The sequence below is a fragment of the Quercus robur genome, chromosome 5, assembly GCF_932294415.1.
Source record: "Quercus robur chromosome 5, dhQueRobu3.1, whole genome shotgun sequence".
NCBI lineage: Eukaryota > Viridiplantae > Streptophyta > Magnoliopsida > Fagales > Fagaceae > Quercus > Quercus robur.
Genome location: NC_065538.1, coordinates 17,686,965 through 17,704,918, shown reverse-complemented (window position 1 = coordinate 17,704,918; position 17,954 = coordinate 17,686,965). Strand labels below are relative to the sequence as shown.

Here is a 17,954-nt window from a genome sequence, read left to right as displayed (position 1 = left end):
TTATTAGAAATTCCAATTTAAAGTCTCACGAGTAAGAAACGAATGGAAGGTGGTCTGAGGAGGAATTCCTCTTCGGACATAATGAATGCAGCTCAAGTATGTACTCTAGCAATTAGAGTGACCCTTCAAGAAGCTTCAATGATAGGGACATGCCTTATGAACATATGAGAAGGAAGGGAATCCAAAAATATCTAAGGAAAAGTTACCACCACCGCATTAAATGCACTGTAGTTATTTTTCTGGCCGCATTTATGTGGAGAAGACCTTTGAACAGTATTGCCTTAGCTATCACAACTTACAGAAAACCAAAGAGGGTGTTTGATAGGACAGGTACTCAAGTAAGGGCTTAGATGATCAACAAGTGTAGGATGAAAATGATCCAAAGGGAGATATATAAGGTGAAAGATCCTCCATGAAAAGGGGATCAGAAAATAGAGAGAGAGAGAGAGAGAGAGAGAGAGAGAGAGAGAGTGTGTGTGTGTGTGTGTGTGTGTGTGAGAACACTGCAGAAATCTAAGTTGTTCCTGTATTCAATTGTAACCAATTTATGTAAGTTGAACCTCCTCGGACGGTGAAGTGATTCAGCTTTACCTTCTTTATTCTTGCTTGATTATCCTCCAAACCCATACTAGCCGTTGTCAAATTCATTAGGACCTAGTTCTTCGACCCACTCTCTACAAATTTATTGTATTGGGCTCATTGGGCCAAGATCCCATACATTTTGGGCTTGGGCTGTAAACTGTGTCCCTACAATTGGTGCCGTTTATGGGGAGAACTGGTGCATTAGTGAGTGTAACAGTTAAATATGGTAGGATCAGGTCCGCACCAAGCAGAGTCTGTGGGCTCTCAATGACAAGATGACTTTCTCAATCTTAAACAGGAAAGAGATCAAGAAAGACATCGAGAGGGTAGTGTACACACCTCCCATACGAGCAGAAGCCATTCTCGAGTGGGAAGTCATGTATCTCAATGGAAAAATAGCAACAAAGCCATGCAGCTAGAGATAGATAACTTAAAAAAGAAGCTGCACCATGCACAGCGAAAACAAACCCCCTCCAGTCCCAATACATCCTCCAATGATGAGGAGGATGACAGTTATAGACGAAGGTCGAGGACTCCACCAAGCGAAACTTTCTCTTACGATGAAGAGTGCCATCATAAATGTAGAAACAAGAGCCCGCCTCATAAAGGCTTAGGAAATGACGCCATGAGCAAGGCATTGAATCAAATCTTAAAATCACCTTTCACGTGCAAGATAGAGGGGGCGAAACTTCCTCGGCGATTCCATCGGCCCACATTCACCATTTACAATGGTTGAACGGATCTTGTGGAACATGTGAGCCAATTTAACCCGAGGATGACTGTCCACTCTAAGGATGAAGCTCTGATATGCAAAGTATTTCTCTCTAGCTTGAGACCTGTGGCGATGAGATGGTTTGATGGTTTGAGGGCCAATTCCATAAATTCCTTCAAGGAGCTCACCCAGGCCTTTGGCCATCTTTTTATCATATGTAATAGGGTACCTCGGCCCTTGGACTCACTACTGTCCTTATCCATGCGAGAGGGGGAGACCTTGAAAACGTACTTGGATAGGTACTGGGAAATGTACAACGAGATAGATGTTGACTTTGAAGACGTGGCCATCAGTACTTTTAAGGTCGGCCTCCCTACCGAGCACGGTTTAAGGAAGCCCCTGACTGGCAAGTCTGTTACTAGTGTGCGCCAACTCATGGACCGGATTGATAAGTACAAGAAGGTTGAGGAAGACCAGCAGCAAGGGAAAGGTAAAGCGAAGATTATCCTTCAAGAAAGGAGGGATTTCAGGTCGGACCGGTTCAATAATAACCGATCTCGGAGAGATTGCGTTGGACAGTCAGGGTCTGCCAACACTAGGTGATTAATGCAGTGTTCTGAGAACCGGTGCATCAGGTTTTGGAGAAAATCAAGAACAAGCCATTCTTCAGATGGTCGAACAATTTGGCTGTAAACCCCGCAAGGCGCAACCAGAGCCTTTATTGCCAATACCATTGAGACCAAGGACACACTACGGAGGATTGTAGGAATTTGTGGTACCATTTAGATCAGCTGGTCCGAGAAGGAAAATTGAAGCAGCTATTGCACCATTCCAGTGGCCAGGCGGAGCAGACTAGTTCGGATCCTCGAAGGGATGCTTCTTTAAGACCTCCTTTAGGAACGATCAATGTCATCTTTGTTGCTCCAGGAAGAACCGGATCCTGTCCTTCTAAAGTTATGTCTGTGACTTGGCTGCCTGCCGAGGACTCCAATTCGAAACCAAAAAGAGCCAGAATAGATATCCAACCAGTTCTAGGCTTCTTGGATTAGGATAAGATTGGAACCACTCAACCCTATGATGATGCTTTGGTGGTCACACTTAGAATAGGAGGATATGACGTGAAGAGGGTGTTGGTGGACCAGGGCAGTGTTGTCGAGATTATGTACCCCGACCTGTACAAGAGGCTGAATTTAAAACCCGAGGATCTAACTGCCTATGATTCCCCTCTGGTAAGCTTCGAGGGGAAGACTGTTACCCCAAGGGGTCAGATTAGACTACCCATACAAACCGGTTCAAAAGTGATGGAAGTGGATTTCATTGTGGTAGACACCTATTCACCCTACACAGCTATTGTGGCCAAACCTTAGCTTCATGCCTTAGGAGCCGTCTTTTCTACCCTACACCAAAAGGTAAAATATCCGTCGGATGGCTAGGTTAAAGAAATTGTGGGGAGTCAGTCCATGGCCAGGCAGTGCATGGTAGCTGCTATCTTACATCGGTCGGAAGCTGAGTCGTCGGCCTCTGTTGAAAGGGGCTTATAGCAATCAAAAACTCTGGCATCGCCCAATAATGGATCAACCGAGGAAGCAAAGTGTGAAGTCCTAGAAAAGGTTATTATCGGCGACGATCTAGAGAAGTTCTTTCAAGTCAGTTCCCAACTGCCTCCTCAAGAGAGGGAAGAGCTAATTGGTTTCCTTAGAGGGAATGTTGATGTGTTCGTGTGGAGTGCTTACAAAGCTCCGGGGGTGGACCTAAACTTCATTTGCCACCATTTGAATGTCAACCCATCTGTCACCCCCAAAAAACAACCTCCTCAGTGCTCGTCTAAAGATCATTCTGAGGCTGTCAAAGAGGAAGTTATGAAGCTTCAACAGACAGGGGCTATCAAGGAAGTTTTCTACCCTGAATGGCTAGCTAACACCGTGGTAGTAAAAAAGAAAAGTGGGAAGTCGCGAGTATGTGTAGATTTCACAGACCTGAATAAAGCTTGTCCAAAGGATCCTTTCCCCCTGCCTCGGATAGACCAATTGGTAGATGCGACCGTGGGCCATCCTTGAATGAGCTTCCTAGATGCCTTCTAGGGATACCACCAAATACCGCTAGCCCCGGACGATCAGGAAAAGACAGCTTTTGCCACTCCAATTGAAAACTATCACTACAAAGTGATGTCCTTTGGGTTGAAAAATGCTTGTGAAATTTTAGAGTACTCGCAAGTGTACGAATCGTACCAAAGTATAGTTAGACAAGAACGAGATCGAACCCACAGAGACTTGTATGAACGTAGGAAAATTAATTAAACCTTAACCTAATTAATCCTAATCTAGTTTAATAAAAATTGGTTGTCTGCAATTAAATATACGAAACAAATAATAAAACTAAGCAAATAGTTAAATTAAGCAAAAGATATAAAGCAATAAAAAGATGTAAACAATCAAGAGAAAGGAATTAAGGTTTTGAAATCCGCCTTGTAAATCATATCAATATATATTTATGATCATTAATTTTTCCCAACCACTGCATGATTATCTAGAAATCAATCTTGCTATCATGGAAAATATCATCATTAAATTCCTTATTTTAAAAATCAAAATCATGTTCTTCGTCGCTTCTTAAGTATAGAATCAAATCATCAATTGTATCCATAGCCAAAAAAATCACAAGATATATCCAATTCTAAAAATCAAATCATAAATTGTATCTATTGACAGACAAATCACAAGCGATATCCAATTTTATAATCAAGAATTAATAAACCAAGCATTCAATTAATTAAGACAAATCCTAAATCATGAGAAAAACATGATTGAACTCATATCTAGAATCCCATCTTAGTCAATTGATATGAAGCAAGAACAATTTAAATCATTAAAGAACAATTATTGTGGGAAAAATCAAATCACATAAATATTACTAATAATCGTTAACAAGGTTTCATCCTCAACCCTAATTATAAATTTAGCTACTCATAGTAATTGAACTAAAACACAAAAATAAAATACTAAACATTAAACTAGACAAATAAAATAAAACTAACTGTCATGGAAGAAAAGCAAAGAAGTAGCCGCACTTTCTATGTACAGCCCCCAGCCCTAGCACTAGCCTTAGCCTCCTGAATTTTGCCTTAAAGAGCCTTTAAATAGGCCAAGGTCTCCTCTTACAAGTTGAATTTCCATTTGGAGAAAATCCCAGATTTTTAGGCTTCACTTAACCAACGGTTTTGACCCATTTAATGTCAGAATTTGGAATTTTGGTAAACTACAAAGTTGTATCCCTTTAAGTTAACGTTCCAGCCCAACTTGAATCATCTCGATTGGACATCTGAGCCGAATGTTATGACAAAAATACTAACTGATGTGCAGTCTGGAATCCTAATCCGAATTAGACTTAGATTTGGTGCAAATTTCCTTTGATTCCTTACTCCAATTGGACTTAAATTTAATTGGGTTGGTCTTTTCTTGAATTCATTCTTGGCTGGATGTAAGTTGGCTTGAATCAATTGGCCTAGCCCCACTTTGCATGTAAAGCCCTTGTTACCTACAACACAAAGATATTATATAATCAGTCACAAAATAACATAAAAGTAAGGCTAAATATGTAGATATGTGAGTACTTTATGGTATATATTTCATGCACATCAAATATCCCCAAACCTACATTTTGCTAGTCCTCGAGCAAAACAGATAAAGAGTAAAACAAAACAAAGAAATTAAAAACAAAGAAAAAGGAAATCCTAACTAATCCACTTTTGCTGGAATTTTCGATTGCATTTAGCGTATGCAACAAGCCTTTAAACCCCTAGCTTGCACTAGTGGACGAGTTATAGTCTTGTGAGGGTTTGCAGGGAATATACCCACAAAATTCTGAGAATGAATACTAAAAAAAAAACAAATAAATAAATAAATAAACAAAACAAATAAAATCATTTTTTTTTTCAATTGCCTTTTGCAAAGAGGATTAGTTCAAGTTCAAAAACACTGCATATGCTAAAGAAATTTCTCATGCCATCAAAACTCAATGTGAGTGAAAAGTGGTAGCCAACCCAAACACACTCTTAGTTTTAGAATAAACTTGACTCGAATCTCTATTTGAAAGCATGCTTCAACTCAAATCTTTCTAGTGTTATCACTCAACAAATGAAATCACTTTGAAATGGGGTGTAGCACTCTCAACAATATATGTGAGCGGAATACCGTAAGCAAAATCAAACACCTCACATATAAATCATATGAAAAACGCTTAATCAAGAAAGAACAAGTAGTCTCATGAAAGGATGCCAAAAATATTCATACCACACCTTTTTCTTCTCAATCATATCAATATCTAAACTACACAATCTCAAGATCAAATAAGGACTTTATTAGGACGTAATATAGGGTAAAAGCAAAGTGAATGAAATAAAAATGGGTGAAGGTAAATAATAAGAAGTGTTTTCAAGATTTGTCGGAATGTCAACTCTTTTTGGAATTTCCATTCAACAATTTTTTCTTTTTAACTCTTCTTCTTCAAAGCAGTACTCCTTCCTTACATTTCACTTCTCAAAATTTGATGAGAACCCTTTTTATTTTCTTCTTTTTGACACTTTCCTTCTTCTTCTTCTTCTTCTTTTTTTCAATTCTTTTTCTTTTTTTCTTTGAATTTTTTTTTCTTTCTTTGAATTCTCTTTTCTTTCTTCTTTGAATTCTTGTACAAACCACCACATTGAAACAAACTGATCAAATTCAATCTTGAAACACTATGGATAAGGGCTTTAAGAAAGAAAGGCTAATTAAAAGGCTCAATGGGGTGACTAGCGATAATGTATCAAAAAAGAAAAACACATATATGGCTCAAAGTAGACAAAAATGGCCTAATCTCATCTCTCAAAGACTAGTATAGTTCATTCAACATCAATGACTTCAAAAGATTCAAGTGTGGCATAAAATTAAATTATTTTTTTCTTGGCCAAAAGAAAGAATAATGAGACTACAACAAGGAAAACATGTTACGCACTTACAAATGAACTTTAAGACTAGAAAAAATAACCCTCCAAAAATAATGATTGGCTCAAAACTCACAGGGGTTATAGTCTCCACATTGTTATCATCAAGATTTTCTAATCATTTTTATCCTTCAACAACAAGTTATGTCTGAGTGGCTACGTGCATGTGCAATGAATGGAGCATGAAAGCAATGAAATTCTTTAAGCAAGAGTAGTATAACAAACTCAAAACATAAACCTCAAGCTAGGCAAAAGAATATATATATATATATATATATATATTTTAATACAACAAAACAAAACAAAACAAAACAAAAAGATAGAAATCTATATAAATCCCCCCCAAACCTAAGCGAAACATTGTCCTCAATGTTAAAAATGATACTCTCAAATATATGTCTTGAATGAAAAGAGAGCAAAATATGAATATGCAACATGAGAAAATCAAGTAGAAACAAGTACGGTAAGGAGAAGGAGGAGACGTACCTTGATCAAGCTGATTGTTATAAATTTTAATTTCTGTCAAATATCAGCTAGAACAAAAGAAAATAAAATGAAACAAAAAAATAAACACAAAGATTAATCTAAAATCAGAAAATAAACAAGTTTTTTTTTTTTTTTTTTTTTTGCAAAAAGATTTAACACAACTGGAGATCAATCCTGATAAACAGGACCATCCAAACCCTAACAACACCATGGAGATAAATAATTCATATTATGAATGGACTAGTCCAACGATATTGTAACTTACCTGGGTCAAAAACATGTTAAGAAGCTTTTGCAGTGTCTTCCAAGTGAATTCTTTGCATAACCACAGAAGCACTAATACCCTTAATATCAGCAATTTTCCAACCTATAGCTTCCTTATGCTCTTGAAGTATACTTATCAATTGGTGTTCACAAAAGTCATCCAACTTTGGTGGTTCTACAATAGATGGGAATGGGGATGAAGAAAGTGGAAGAGGGATCACTTTTGGTTGCCATCTATTAGTACTTAAGGGAGGAACAGAATCTAACAATGCATTGGCCTCTTCAATTGATTTTTCAATATCCAAATTGCAATAAAAAAGGGTTAAGCAAGCCTTTAGGGGATCCTCACAACTTGATTGTAGGAAAGTGTCATGAACTAGGCTCCCAATCATGTTAACCTCTCATATATCCTCATTGTCTAGTACTTGCTTACTTATGTCAAAAATATTAAGCTCAACAGTCATATTCCCAAAAGAAATCTTCATCACACCACTCTGACAATTGATCAAAGCATTGGATGTGGCTAAGAAAGGGCAACCCAAAATGACATGGATTTGTGTACTGGCATTTAGAGCAGGCTCAGTGTCTAACACAACAAAATCAACAGGAAAATAGAATGCATCCACCTTAATCAGCACATCCTCAACAATACCTCTAGGGATTTTCACAGACCTATCAGCTAATTGAAGTGTCATGATTGTTGGTTTTAACTCCCCCAAACCTAGCTATAAGTATACTGAATATGGCAATAAGTTCACACTTGCCGCCAAATCTAGCAAAGCTCGCTCAATGAGATGATCCCCAATCTTGCATGAAACCTGGGTCCTTACATTTCACTGGATATTTATTCTGAATGATTGAACTGACTTGCTCGGTCAAAAATGCCTTTTTAGGGACATTTGTCTTTCTCTTCATTGTCATAAGATCTTTTAGAAACTTGGCATAAGCAGGAACTTGCTGAATTGCATTAAGAAATGGAATGTTTATTTGCACTTGCTTAAAAACCTCTAAAATATCTCCAAATTGTGCACTTTTGTAAGGACTGATTAAACTTTAAGGAAATGGAGCTTTAGGAACAAACCTCTTATCACGAGGAGAACTAAGATCCTGAATTGGAATGGAGGGTGGGTTGCCCTTCTTTTCTCTATGATCATCATGTGAACTATGAATTCCTTTTTCCTTTAACACAATATTTTCATCATCCTCCACTTCAGGCATTTTCACTTGATTATCAACTTGCTTACCAGACCTAAGGGTAGTAATAGACTGAACATGTTCTTGTCCATGAGTAGAACTAGAAGAACCATTAATTGCATATTGCCCTTTTATCCTCACTCAACAAGTTTCCTCTATGGTTATGGTTTATTTCCTTCATGATATAGGTAATTACAGAAACACTACAAATTGATGTACTCTCTCTCTCTCTCTCTCTTTCTCTCTCTCTCTCTCTCTCTCTGCTTTTGGCTGAGGCAAATTATAACTTCTTGCCTTAATTCTTTCACTTGTCATCATGTCTTTTATCACACATTCATATATGGGGGCTTTCAACTTTCTAATAAAATCAAGAACTGTTTAATCATGCTTCATATACCCCCCCACCTCCTTTTTTTTTTTCCTTCTGAGTTTGTATTTTCCCCAAATGTTACATTTTTTTTTTTTTTTTTTTTCCAAATGGGTTGTGATCTTATGTCAATTCTTTCTCCTGATCAATTTTCCTTTACTTTAAAGATTGAGTAGTTTCAAAGCAGAGAATTTAGTTTTGTAAAAAGACAGTTGGCCATCATTTTTTCTGATTACAAATTTTGTGAGGAAAAGTACAATAAGAAAGGATATGTGTCCAAAATCCATTGCTTAGATATGACTAATAATAATAAATAAAAAAAAAAATCCATTGCTAGATATGCTTTTTAGTTTTTATCTTTTATTTTCATTTTTAAGGGGTAGTAATTCTAGAAGTTTCACTAGAGTTCACGTTTGGTACCACATAATAATCTCAGTTGCAAAGCTTGACAAAATTGTCTCAGCTCATGCTTTGTGTTTCATTCTATCATTCTGTCATCTTGTTTTATTGTGTAGGGTGAACTCCAAACTATGTGTAATTTGGGAAAGCACATCTTGCACAAGAGGGAATGGTCATGCAAAAGATTTTGGCACCATGATTGGGACATCGCGAGGGGACAGTTGCATCTCCAAAGCTGTCTGCAGAATTCAGGAGCAGAGCATGTTGCAAAATGTTTGACATTAAACTTTAAGATTTGAATTTACATAGTTGTCTTTGCCTTGGGAAACAGCTCCAATTTATATGTTAAGTAATTGTTAACTCTTGCATCTTAGCAGTTGTACTTTCTTGGAGTAGATGGGACCTGGAAAGAACTTCTGTGATATTAATATGAGGTATTGCAATTTGATTCAACACAAATATTAGTTTGTTGTGCTGTGGAGGTAAAATTGGATCATTTTAAGATCCCTGATTTTGTTAGGACTGGGTTGTGTAATATTAAGAGCCTTTTAGCTAAACATCTCATGGTGTTTCCAATGGAGACATCCAAGTTGTAACTATATATATATATATATATATATATATATAAAGTAATACTAAGAAGCTTCTGCAAAATGATAAGTAAAAATTTGAAACTTGCGTAAAAGAGCACTCTTCTTTGCAGGAAACTAGAAGGTGTGCTATCAAAGTTGTTATGGATGGACTTCCTAAAACCATTGATAAAAACAAATTGGAAGTCTGGGATGCTTTGAATAATTTGTGGTGGGTTTTAGATCACATTTACCTTATCTCCTAATGAAATCATATGTTTAAATCTCATATAATCAAAATCTGGTTGCCACTCATAATTCAGGCCACTGAAAAAGGTCTTTGTTGTTTACATACCGTAAACGAGACTCATTAAGCCCATGTTTGAAGTTGTACACATAGAGAATGGTGTCGTGTGCTACAGGTAGCTTTTGTACACATCTTTTTACTAGAAGTTCCTAGTTTTTGAATGTTACAAAGTGATAATGATCTAAAAGATTGGCCTTTTCCAAATGCTTCATTGTAGCCTTAGCATTGTCTGATTTCTTCCTCTTATCAGCCTTACTTTGAAGGTTTGCATTTTGTTTCTTTAGTATAGTAGATAAATTTTCCCATATGAGGACCAACTATTTGCAAAAAAAATTCTAGTATTATTGGGGAATTAAATAAAATGGAAATTGATCAGATTGTATGTTAATGGAGATAATACAGGGGGATTCTCATCTTATGAAACTGCTCTTGTTATTGTTGTTTTAATTCTATTTTATGTGGTTTTTGTTTCATTCTGCTACAGATAAGATCAAAACATTAGCAAATATCAAGATTGCAACCTTTTCTGTTTCTTACAAAGAAAGAAAAAGGGGTGTTGATCCATTAAGAGTAAACCAGTTAACTGATCGCTGCATCTCAGGTAGTCTTCTATCTTTAATTTTGAGCACTTGGAATTATCCAGTTTTCCTTTTTGTAGGGTTGGGTGCTTGCTATTAATCAAGTTTCAAATGAATGCCGTTTGTTAGTTTCTTGTCTTAAAGTCTGAAGTATTTCCTGGCATGGATGAATTGGAGAATGAAATTGATTGCCTGGAGTAGAGAAGAAGATATTATCAATGCCTTGGCTTTGTTAGCTAGATAAAGTAGCCATCAGTGGTGTCTTGTTTTCTTAGTAATCCTATATCCTTGAATGAATAGTGTTTTCTACTAGATTCTTATGACTTCTTTGGTCTTTACTGCCTCAATCTCATCATGTCTTTCACTCCTAGAGTTGCCTCATTAGTTTTCGTTTATTTCCTTCATGATACAGATGATTACAAAATGTAGAAGATAAATGTACTTTGTAACTACTCCCTCTCTCTCCATTTCTGGTTGAGGCAAAGTGTGATTTCTTTTCCATCTTTCTTTTTGCACCTCTTTTTTGGTGCCATAGCTCTCTTGTTTGATCACACATTTATTTAAGGTACTTCCAGATTTTCAAACAATCAAAATAGTCAAACATGCTCCATAAATTTTCCTTTATTTCTTGCATGAGTTAGTTAATTGATTTTCTTAGCAGAAAGCCATATAACTACATTGTATGATTGTTTCTAGTTAAGAAATAGGTACACGTGAAATGAATTCTTTTTTTTATGTTCTTTGTTTTCGCTTACGCTTTCCAACAAATTTCTTGAAAAATAGGATGTGTTCTTATGTCCATTCCTTTTAAGCAATTATGAGTTGGAACATTTTACAGTTTCTAGCAGGAGAAGAATTTTAGTCGTAAAGAAGCAACTAGCCCTTCTAATTTTTTTGTTATAAAAATTGTATAGTTGAGAAAGGGTAATGAAAATGGTATTTAGGCCAAAAATATTGCTCGACGTAACTTTGTTATCTATAATCCTAGAAGTGAAACTAGAATGCCCCTTTAGTGACCCCCCCCCCCCCCCCCCCGCCGCCCCCCCCAAAAAAAAAAAGAAAAAAAATTCTTATCCATTAACTCTCTCATTCTTACTTCTTGTTCATTAAGCAGGGTGAGTTGGGAACTGTGATGTGTTTGGATAAAACATCCCATGCAAAAGAGACTGGTAAATGCTAATTTTTTTATAAAAAAATTTCCTACCTTTTGTTACCATCCATAATTTCCTAATCCTGGAATGGCTTAATAAAAGGTGGACAAGAGAAGATTGGACCAAGTAAAAGAAAAAAAAAATCCAAATTTGTCATCAAAATGAGCAAAAGATATAGCTATTGAAACCATATAACTCTTGCCTTTGATATGGGTACCTCAATTCTAATTTTCCTACCGTTAACTTTTTATTCTTCTCTTTCCATGATGTTGCTGCATTTTCTTTTTGATCCATATTAAGGAACTTTCCAACCTATTAAGGGTCAATGAATACTTTGCCCTCATTCTGGCTAGACATCATGTAAAATGTTGTGTTCCCTTGGGCCTCAAACATTGTGAGTAAATTTCTGACTACAAAGCTCCGTTATCATTTCAAAGATGCAGCAAAAACAATCCTGACTTCAAATGCTGGAGTTCTGTAGAGGCAAGTCTATTTGGTGACACATAAAAAGCAACCAAGGTAATCGGCCAGCAAAATCTTTATGTAATCTCTTATCCATATTTTTGAATGCTCTTGGCTATTACATTAAATATATAAATACAAATATATATATATATATATATATTGGCTTTTTAATCAATGTCATATGCTTGTTTCTTGTCTCAAGGCTAATGTGTTCTGTGGCAAGCATGGGAAGCAACCACCAGGTGGAAGAAGATATTAGAAACATCTTGGAACAACATCCCAACTGGAAGAGTGAGGGCATGGGAGGTAATGTTTGGATACTACTTTTATGAAACCAACATTAGTGGAAGTTGTAGGGTTGAATTTTATCAACCATCTTGTTACCTTTATTCCGTGCCAAATTTGCTTGTATTTTAGCAATTAGTAACCCTGTATTTATGTGGGAATCATATAAGGGTAGTGAGTGAGAGAGTGTAAAGAAATGCTCAAGATTGTGCAAGGATGTAGTGACTTGCGGGTGGCTCGCAACTAGCAAGCTGCCAAAGTTGGCACACATGTGAAGCATGCAGAGGAGCTGAAGAGTCATGCCAGCTGTTGCACTACAGGACAAAAGTCCCAGGCTGGCTAGGCCGTTAGCTCGCTGCTTGAACTCGCGACTCAGCCCAGTCGCGAGGTCAAGTTGCTAGACCACCCTGTTTGGAAAAAATTGACTTTTCACATTCCTTCTCACCCTACTATATATATATACCCTTATACCCACGATATTAAGAGAGCTTCCAAAGAGAATTTTGAGAGAGAAACTCTAGAGGAAAACAAGATTGATTCATCCACAATCTTCACATAGAAATTCTTCAAATTCCTCTACTCTCTTCCTCTCCATTGTCAAATTCTTGAGAGGTACATTACCAAAACCTTTTCTCACCATACCCATATTTGTGAAAAGACCATTTGGTATTTGGGAAGCAGTTAAGAAGGAACCAATTTCATATTAGTTGATGTTATGATCAAGTAGCGGAATCTGGTAAGCTAAAGAAGAAATAGGTTCGGCGTAACCTCGTTGATTCCTTTCTCAATAAAGAAGAAATTGGTCTGTGATCCTATATTGATTCCTTTCTCAATAAATTATAATGAGTTGGAAGATTGTTTAGTTTCTAAGCATAAAATTAAGACTAGTTGAAAAGCCAATTGGACATCAATATTTTGTTTTATAAAATTTAAAGAAGAAAGGGGGCAGTGAGGAAAGATAAAGAGACCAAAACAATACATAGTTTCTTAGACACCATTTTGGTGGCTATCATTTTAGAATTTGCACTTGAATGCACAGTCAGTACTACAATGGCAACTACAAAAACAAGAACAATTCAAAGGCTTAGAATGCACAATTATAAATACAAAATAATTTATGTGGCAATCTTTAAAAATGATTTTTTTTTTTTTTTTTTGGTAAGTAAGAAAGATGTTTATTAAAAAAACTGCTTTATGCAAAGTAGCACAAAGCAAAAGAAAGATTACAAAAAAGGAAAGAAAAGCAGAAACATAAAGGAAAAACTGATTACAAAGAAACAAAGAGCTAAGGAACAACGAGAGAGAATCACTAGATGTTATTATTTTTCTTTTATTTATAATTCATTTTGTCTTATTTATTACGCAAGGTGAACTTGAAACAATGTTCCTCATGGAAGAAAATCTTGTGCAAGAGGGAAACATCATGCAAAAAGTTAAAATTTTTATAGCACCATAATCTGGACATCACATGGCTTAGTGACACCTCCAAAGTAATTTAACCATTCAAGCCCAGGGAATATACTAAATATATATTGTTTGCCACAGATAACTTTATAATTTCATTTTCATAGTTATCATTAACTTGGCAACTCCAGTTCATATGTTCTGTGGTTATTGATCTATGTATTCCAACCAGTTGCACTTGCTTGGAGTAAATGGAACTTGAAGAGGGACTCTTGATCTACGTGGTAATGAAATTCGGGTTGGCGCGAATATTGGTTTTCTTGTTGCAAAGGTAAAATTGGATTCATTTTATGATTCCTTATTTTGAGAGGCATGGGCTATGCAATGGAACGTTAATAAGTTGCTGTGAAAATGATAATTTACAAATGTGTAACTTGCATAAAAGAGTATCCTACTCTGTAGGAAACTAGAAGGCGTGCATTCAAAGATATTGTGGCTGGACCCCCATAAAACATTGATAGTGGAACTCTGGTAATCATATGCTTTGTTTAACCTGTGCATTGTGAGTCTGATCTTATCTCCTGATGCATCTAATTTAATCTCAAAATTGTCTCAAGCTGGTTATTAATCCTGATTCAGGTTACAAAGTCTTTTGGTTCTGACACTCACATGGATGAGGCCTAACATGCTGTATTGATGCCCATGTTTGAAGTTGTAAGCATTGAGAAGGATTTGCACGCTGCGGTGGTGACCTCTACCGTTATCTCATAACTAGAAGTTCCTAGTTCATGTCTGTTTGTATTGATGGTCCAAAAGATTCGCTTCCAGTATTGTGCTTTGTAGCCTTAACATACTCTGATTTCTCTTATTCGATAGGCTTACCTTGATAATTTGATTTTTGTTCCCTTGAATTCAGCATATTTTGAGAAAGGGACTCGATGGGGCATTTTGTCATATAAATTTGCAAGCAATGTTATCCTGAGTATTTGTGGCTAGAGAATTCAAGGTAGTGAGGGATATATTGAAAGCTTTTTTCATTGATCAATGTCATTTTTGTAATCCTTTTACAATACACTAAATTTAAAATTTTGAATTCGCTCTTACGGTCCAAGTGTCCGCAAATTTTACAATTAGCCACTTATTTGCATATACGTGAAATTGAAGGCCATAAAGTACAGGCTGTGGTATTGTGTATCTCATTCAACATATAGGTAACTATTTATTCTTATTCTTCTTTATCATCTTGCCTTTTTCATATTATCTAAGAACTTAAACAATAAAATCTGTAATTATAATTTCCATTTTTCTTATTATAACCAACACATTGCTCAATATTATCCCCAACACATTGCTCAATGTAAGTAGGGGATTAAGAGGACTAGTTGATATCGTATTTTCCAATGATTATGCTCAACTCCAGCCAGATTAACACTCTTCCTTTTCTGCCATTGGTAGTGGCATAATTTTCTGAATCTTGCACGTTTTGTATACTTACACCAAATACTCGTGATTTTCTTTTGGTGTCAAATCCACTAAAATTTTCATAGCAGTGATGGTCTTACATCCAATGTCGGGAAAATTTATCATGATGTTCAATATGGTTTTAAAAACATTTGTGAAAGCACCTGATTGATTGTTCAATGGAGTTTACAAGTGCTTAAACGTTGGAATTATTCTCATATTCTTTACACTTCCATAAAATTTGGAGTGGAGAATTTCATCAAAATTCACTTCTGGTTCACACTTTCACAAGAATGATTTTATAGTCAGTTAATCCACCAATATCATAACCTACAAATCAAAGGGTGATTAAGAGGATTTACCATTATTGTGGATTAATAAAATGATCTTGGTATTAAAGCTAAGGTTTCCATGGAGTTGTCTAAATACCCCTTCAGTTTGGAGATTTTGTTTATGGGCTTTGCTTATGAGTATTTTTAACAATTTTTTCCCCTTCTTACATCTTTGGCTGTGCAGTCTTGAACATTTGGTGAAGCACATTTTAAATTGGTGGGAATTAATAAGCAACGATGTACCTCAGAAAGCCATTTCTTACATTCTGGTACAAGTACAGTTGATTGATAAAGCTCTACACAGTCAAATGACAGAGCTCCAAAGGGCAAAATGGAAAATCTCTATGCTTTATTCGTAGACACAACAGAGTTGGTTGATGAAACTCCATTAACATATCATAGGCGCATCAATGTAGCATGTCATGGAGTTCAAGAAACAATATTGTGAAGCAGTGGCACACAGCACACCAAGAAATTTATGACCAGTGAACTCAGTTTTCAATTTGAGCCTAGAATTTGCATCCAACATTTACATGTAATTCCAGATTTTTGAACCTTTTTTGTGCTGTGACTTGTGTATAGCAATGAAGCTTTCGGGAGTATGCATTTTTTTTTTCCATCATCCTCCTTTGACATGCATGTGATGCTACTCATTGAAATTTTTTTGTAAACTTGCTTTCATCTGGATTGTTGATGGTGTCCAATATGGTTGTGGTTTTACTGCGGTGAACTATTTGATGTTCAGCCCCTAGTGCTATGATTGGAAATCAAGTAGGAGATCAAATGAAATTAGCTTTGGTATTTGGTGGGCGATCAATTCCAAGTAAAACTGGAACATCACAAACCTTAGATGCTATCAGCTACAATGTATGTTTTAGATGCCATCAACTACAATGCATGTTTTAGGTGCCATCAACTACAATGCATGTTTTAGGTGCCTTATACTTGAGATTATAGAAGTGAGATTGCTATATACTTTGTCTGTAACTATCTTCTCAAAGTAATAAATCTGTGTGACATTTTCTTCTACAATAATAAGTCATTTTTCCTTAAAAAGTCATTGAATAATGCTGTATATTCAAGGTGGGGTGACTTGCTAGCATTAGTGAGCATAACAGTTACATTTGATATCTATCTTGCTAACACAAAAAAGTCTTGCATCGAACCTACTTTCATAATAAGAATGTCTCTATTACTTCATTTAAGTTCCTACAAATGCAATTCCAGATTTTTTTTGAGAATCCATGCAATTCCAGATTTGTACATAAAGATTTATGAAGGCTAACTTTTGAGCGTGTTAGGCTCTATACCATCTATTTGTTCACTTATTAGGCAGTTAGCAATTATGGTCATGATAAAGCCACAAGCCCACAACCTTTTTTTTGAGAAAAAAGCCACAAACACATTATATTGTTAAAAGGTCAACGCGATATTATATTATAGTCCTATTCATTTTTTTTATCCCACAAACCGTAAGCTTGCTGGACCATGTTGATTACTTTACTGGACTATTTTATGATTTTTTATTTTTTAGTTTAAAAGGACTATGTTAATGTTATGACTTTTATGGCATAATTTAATAGATGTGAAGGTAATGGCATTAGCCAAAGTCTAAAATTTTAAATTCTATTATACACGCATACAAACATATAATATTATATAACTTAGATTGAGTTTCATATTTTGATATTCAGTAACTTGTTCATAAATATACTATTATGTTTGAATTTGAATTATTTAATAGTTGAACATTAACTTAAACTTGAGCTTAATGTCTTTAATAAATTAACAAATATGCACGCTTTTTTTTTAGGGGTAATTACATTCTCCTTTTTTTTAAGTTTGGAAAAATGACACTTCACTTCAAACTTGAAAGAAAAAACATTTTTCCTTTTACATTTGTTTGACCAAATTTTATTAAATTAATATTAAAAAATTGTGTACTAATGTGGTGCTTAAGGGTAGGTTTCCAAAATTATCCTCAATTTCAAAATTAAAAACCCTTATTTTTAAATTTTAAATTAAAGTGTAATTTAAAATATTAAGTAATAAAATTTTTTTTTCCTTTTTTTTTTCCTCAACGAGTTATAGAGAGATTTGTAGTTGCAATCCTTTTTTTTTTCTCAATGAGTTATGAAGAGATTTGTCATCGCAAATGTTTTGGTACTTGATAAATTTTGTACTTTTATTCTAAATTTATAAAGAGATTCTTAAAGAAATTTGAAATATTTTGTTATTAACATAAATAAAAGGAAAGAGTGTTAATTTCTTCAAACCTTAAGGCTCAAAGAAGGGGAGTGTTATTACTTTTTTATTTTTATTTTTTTTCTTAAGTCACACTCAAGTTATAAACAAAGAACTTGGTTTATTTATAAACCAATCCACGAATCAGTATATTCCATCCCCCTCCCTACCCCACT

The 17,954-nt window shown here is 35.4% G+C and overlaps 1 protein-coding gene across 45 annotated transcripts in view; it reads left to right on the top strand.

Moving 5' to 3' along the window:
• LOC126725316 (putative disease resistance protein At3g14460) overlaps window positions 1-16,278 on the top strand; it is a 56,231-nt gene extending 39,953 nt beyond the window's left edge. For 9 of the 45 annotated variants that reach the window (XR_007655421.1, XR_007655416.1, XR_007655423.1 and 6 more), the window contains 4 exons: window positions 14,204-14,272; window positions 14,381-14,488; window positions 14,658-14,952; window positions 15,719-16,278. Coding sequence is in view for 2 of the 45 variants with exons in the window: in XM_050429961.1 (XP_050285918.1) it covers window positions 14,204-14,272; window positions 14,381-14,438 (127 nt within the window). In the remaining 43 variants the exon portion in view is untranslated. Of the gene's footprint in view, window positions 1-9,098; window positions 9,256-9,356; window positions 9,417-9,685; window positions 9,784-9,874; window positions 9,986-11,550; window positions 11,608-11,689; window positions 11,759-13,139; window positions 13,770-13,973; window positions 14,073-14,203; window positions 14,304-14,380; window positions 14,489-14,657; window positions 14,953-15,718 lie in introns of those variants that run through there. The other 36 variants (XM_050429956.1, XM_050429952.1, XM_050429951.1 and 33 more) reach the window with 21 other exon arrangements.
• The last annotated feature ends 1,676 nt before the right edge of the window (window positions 16,279-17,954 follow it).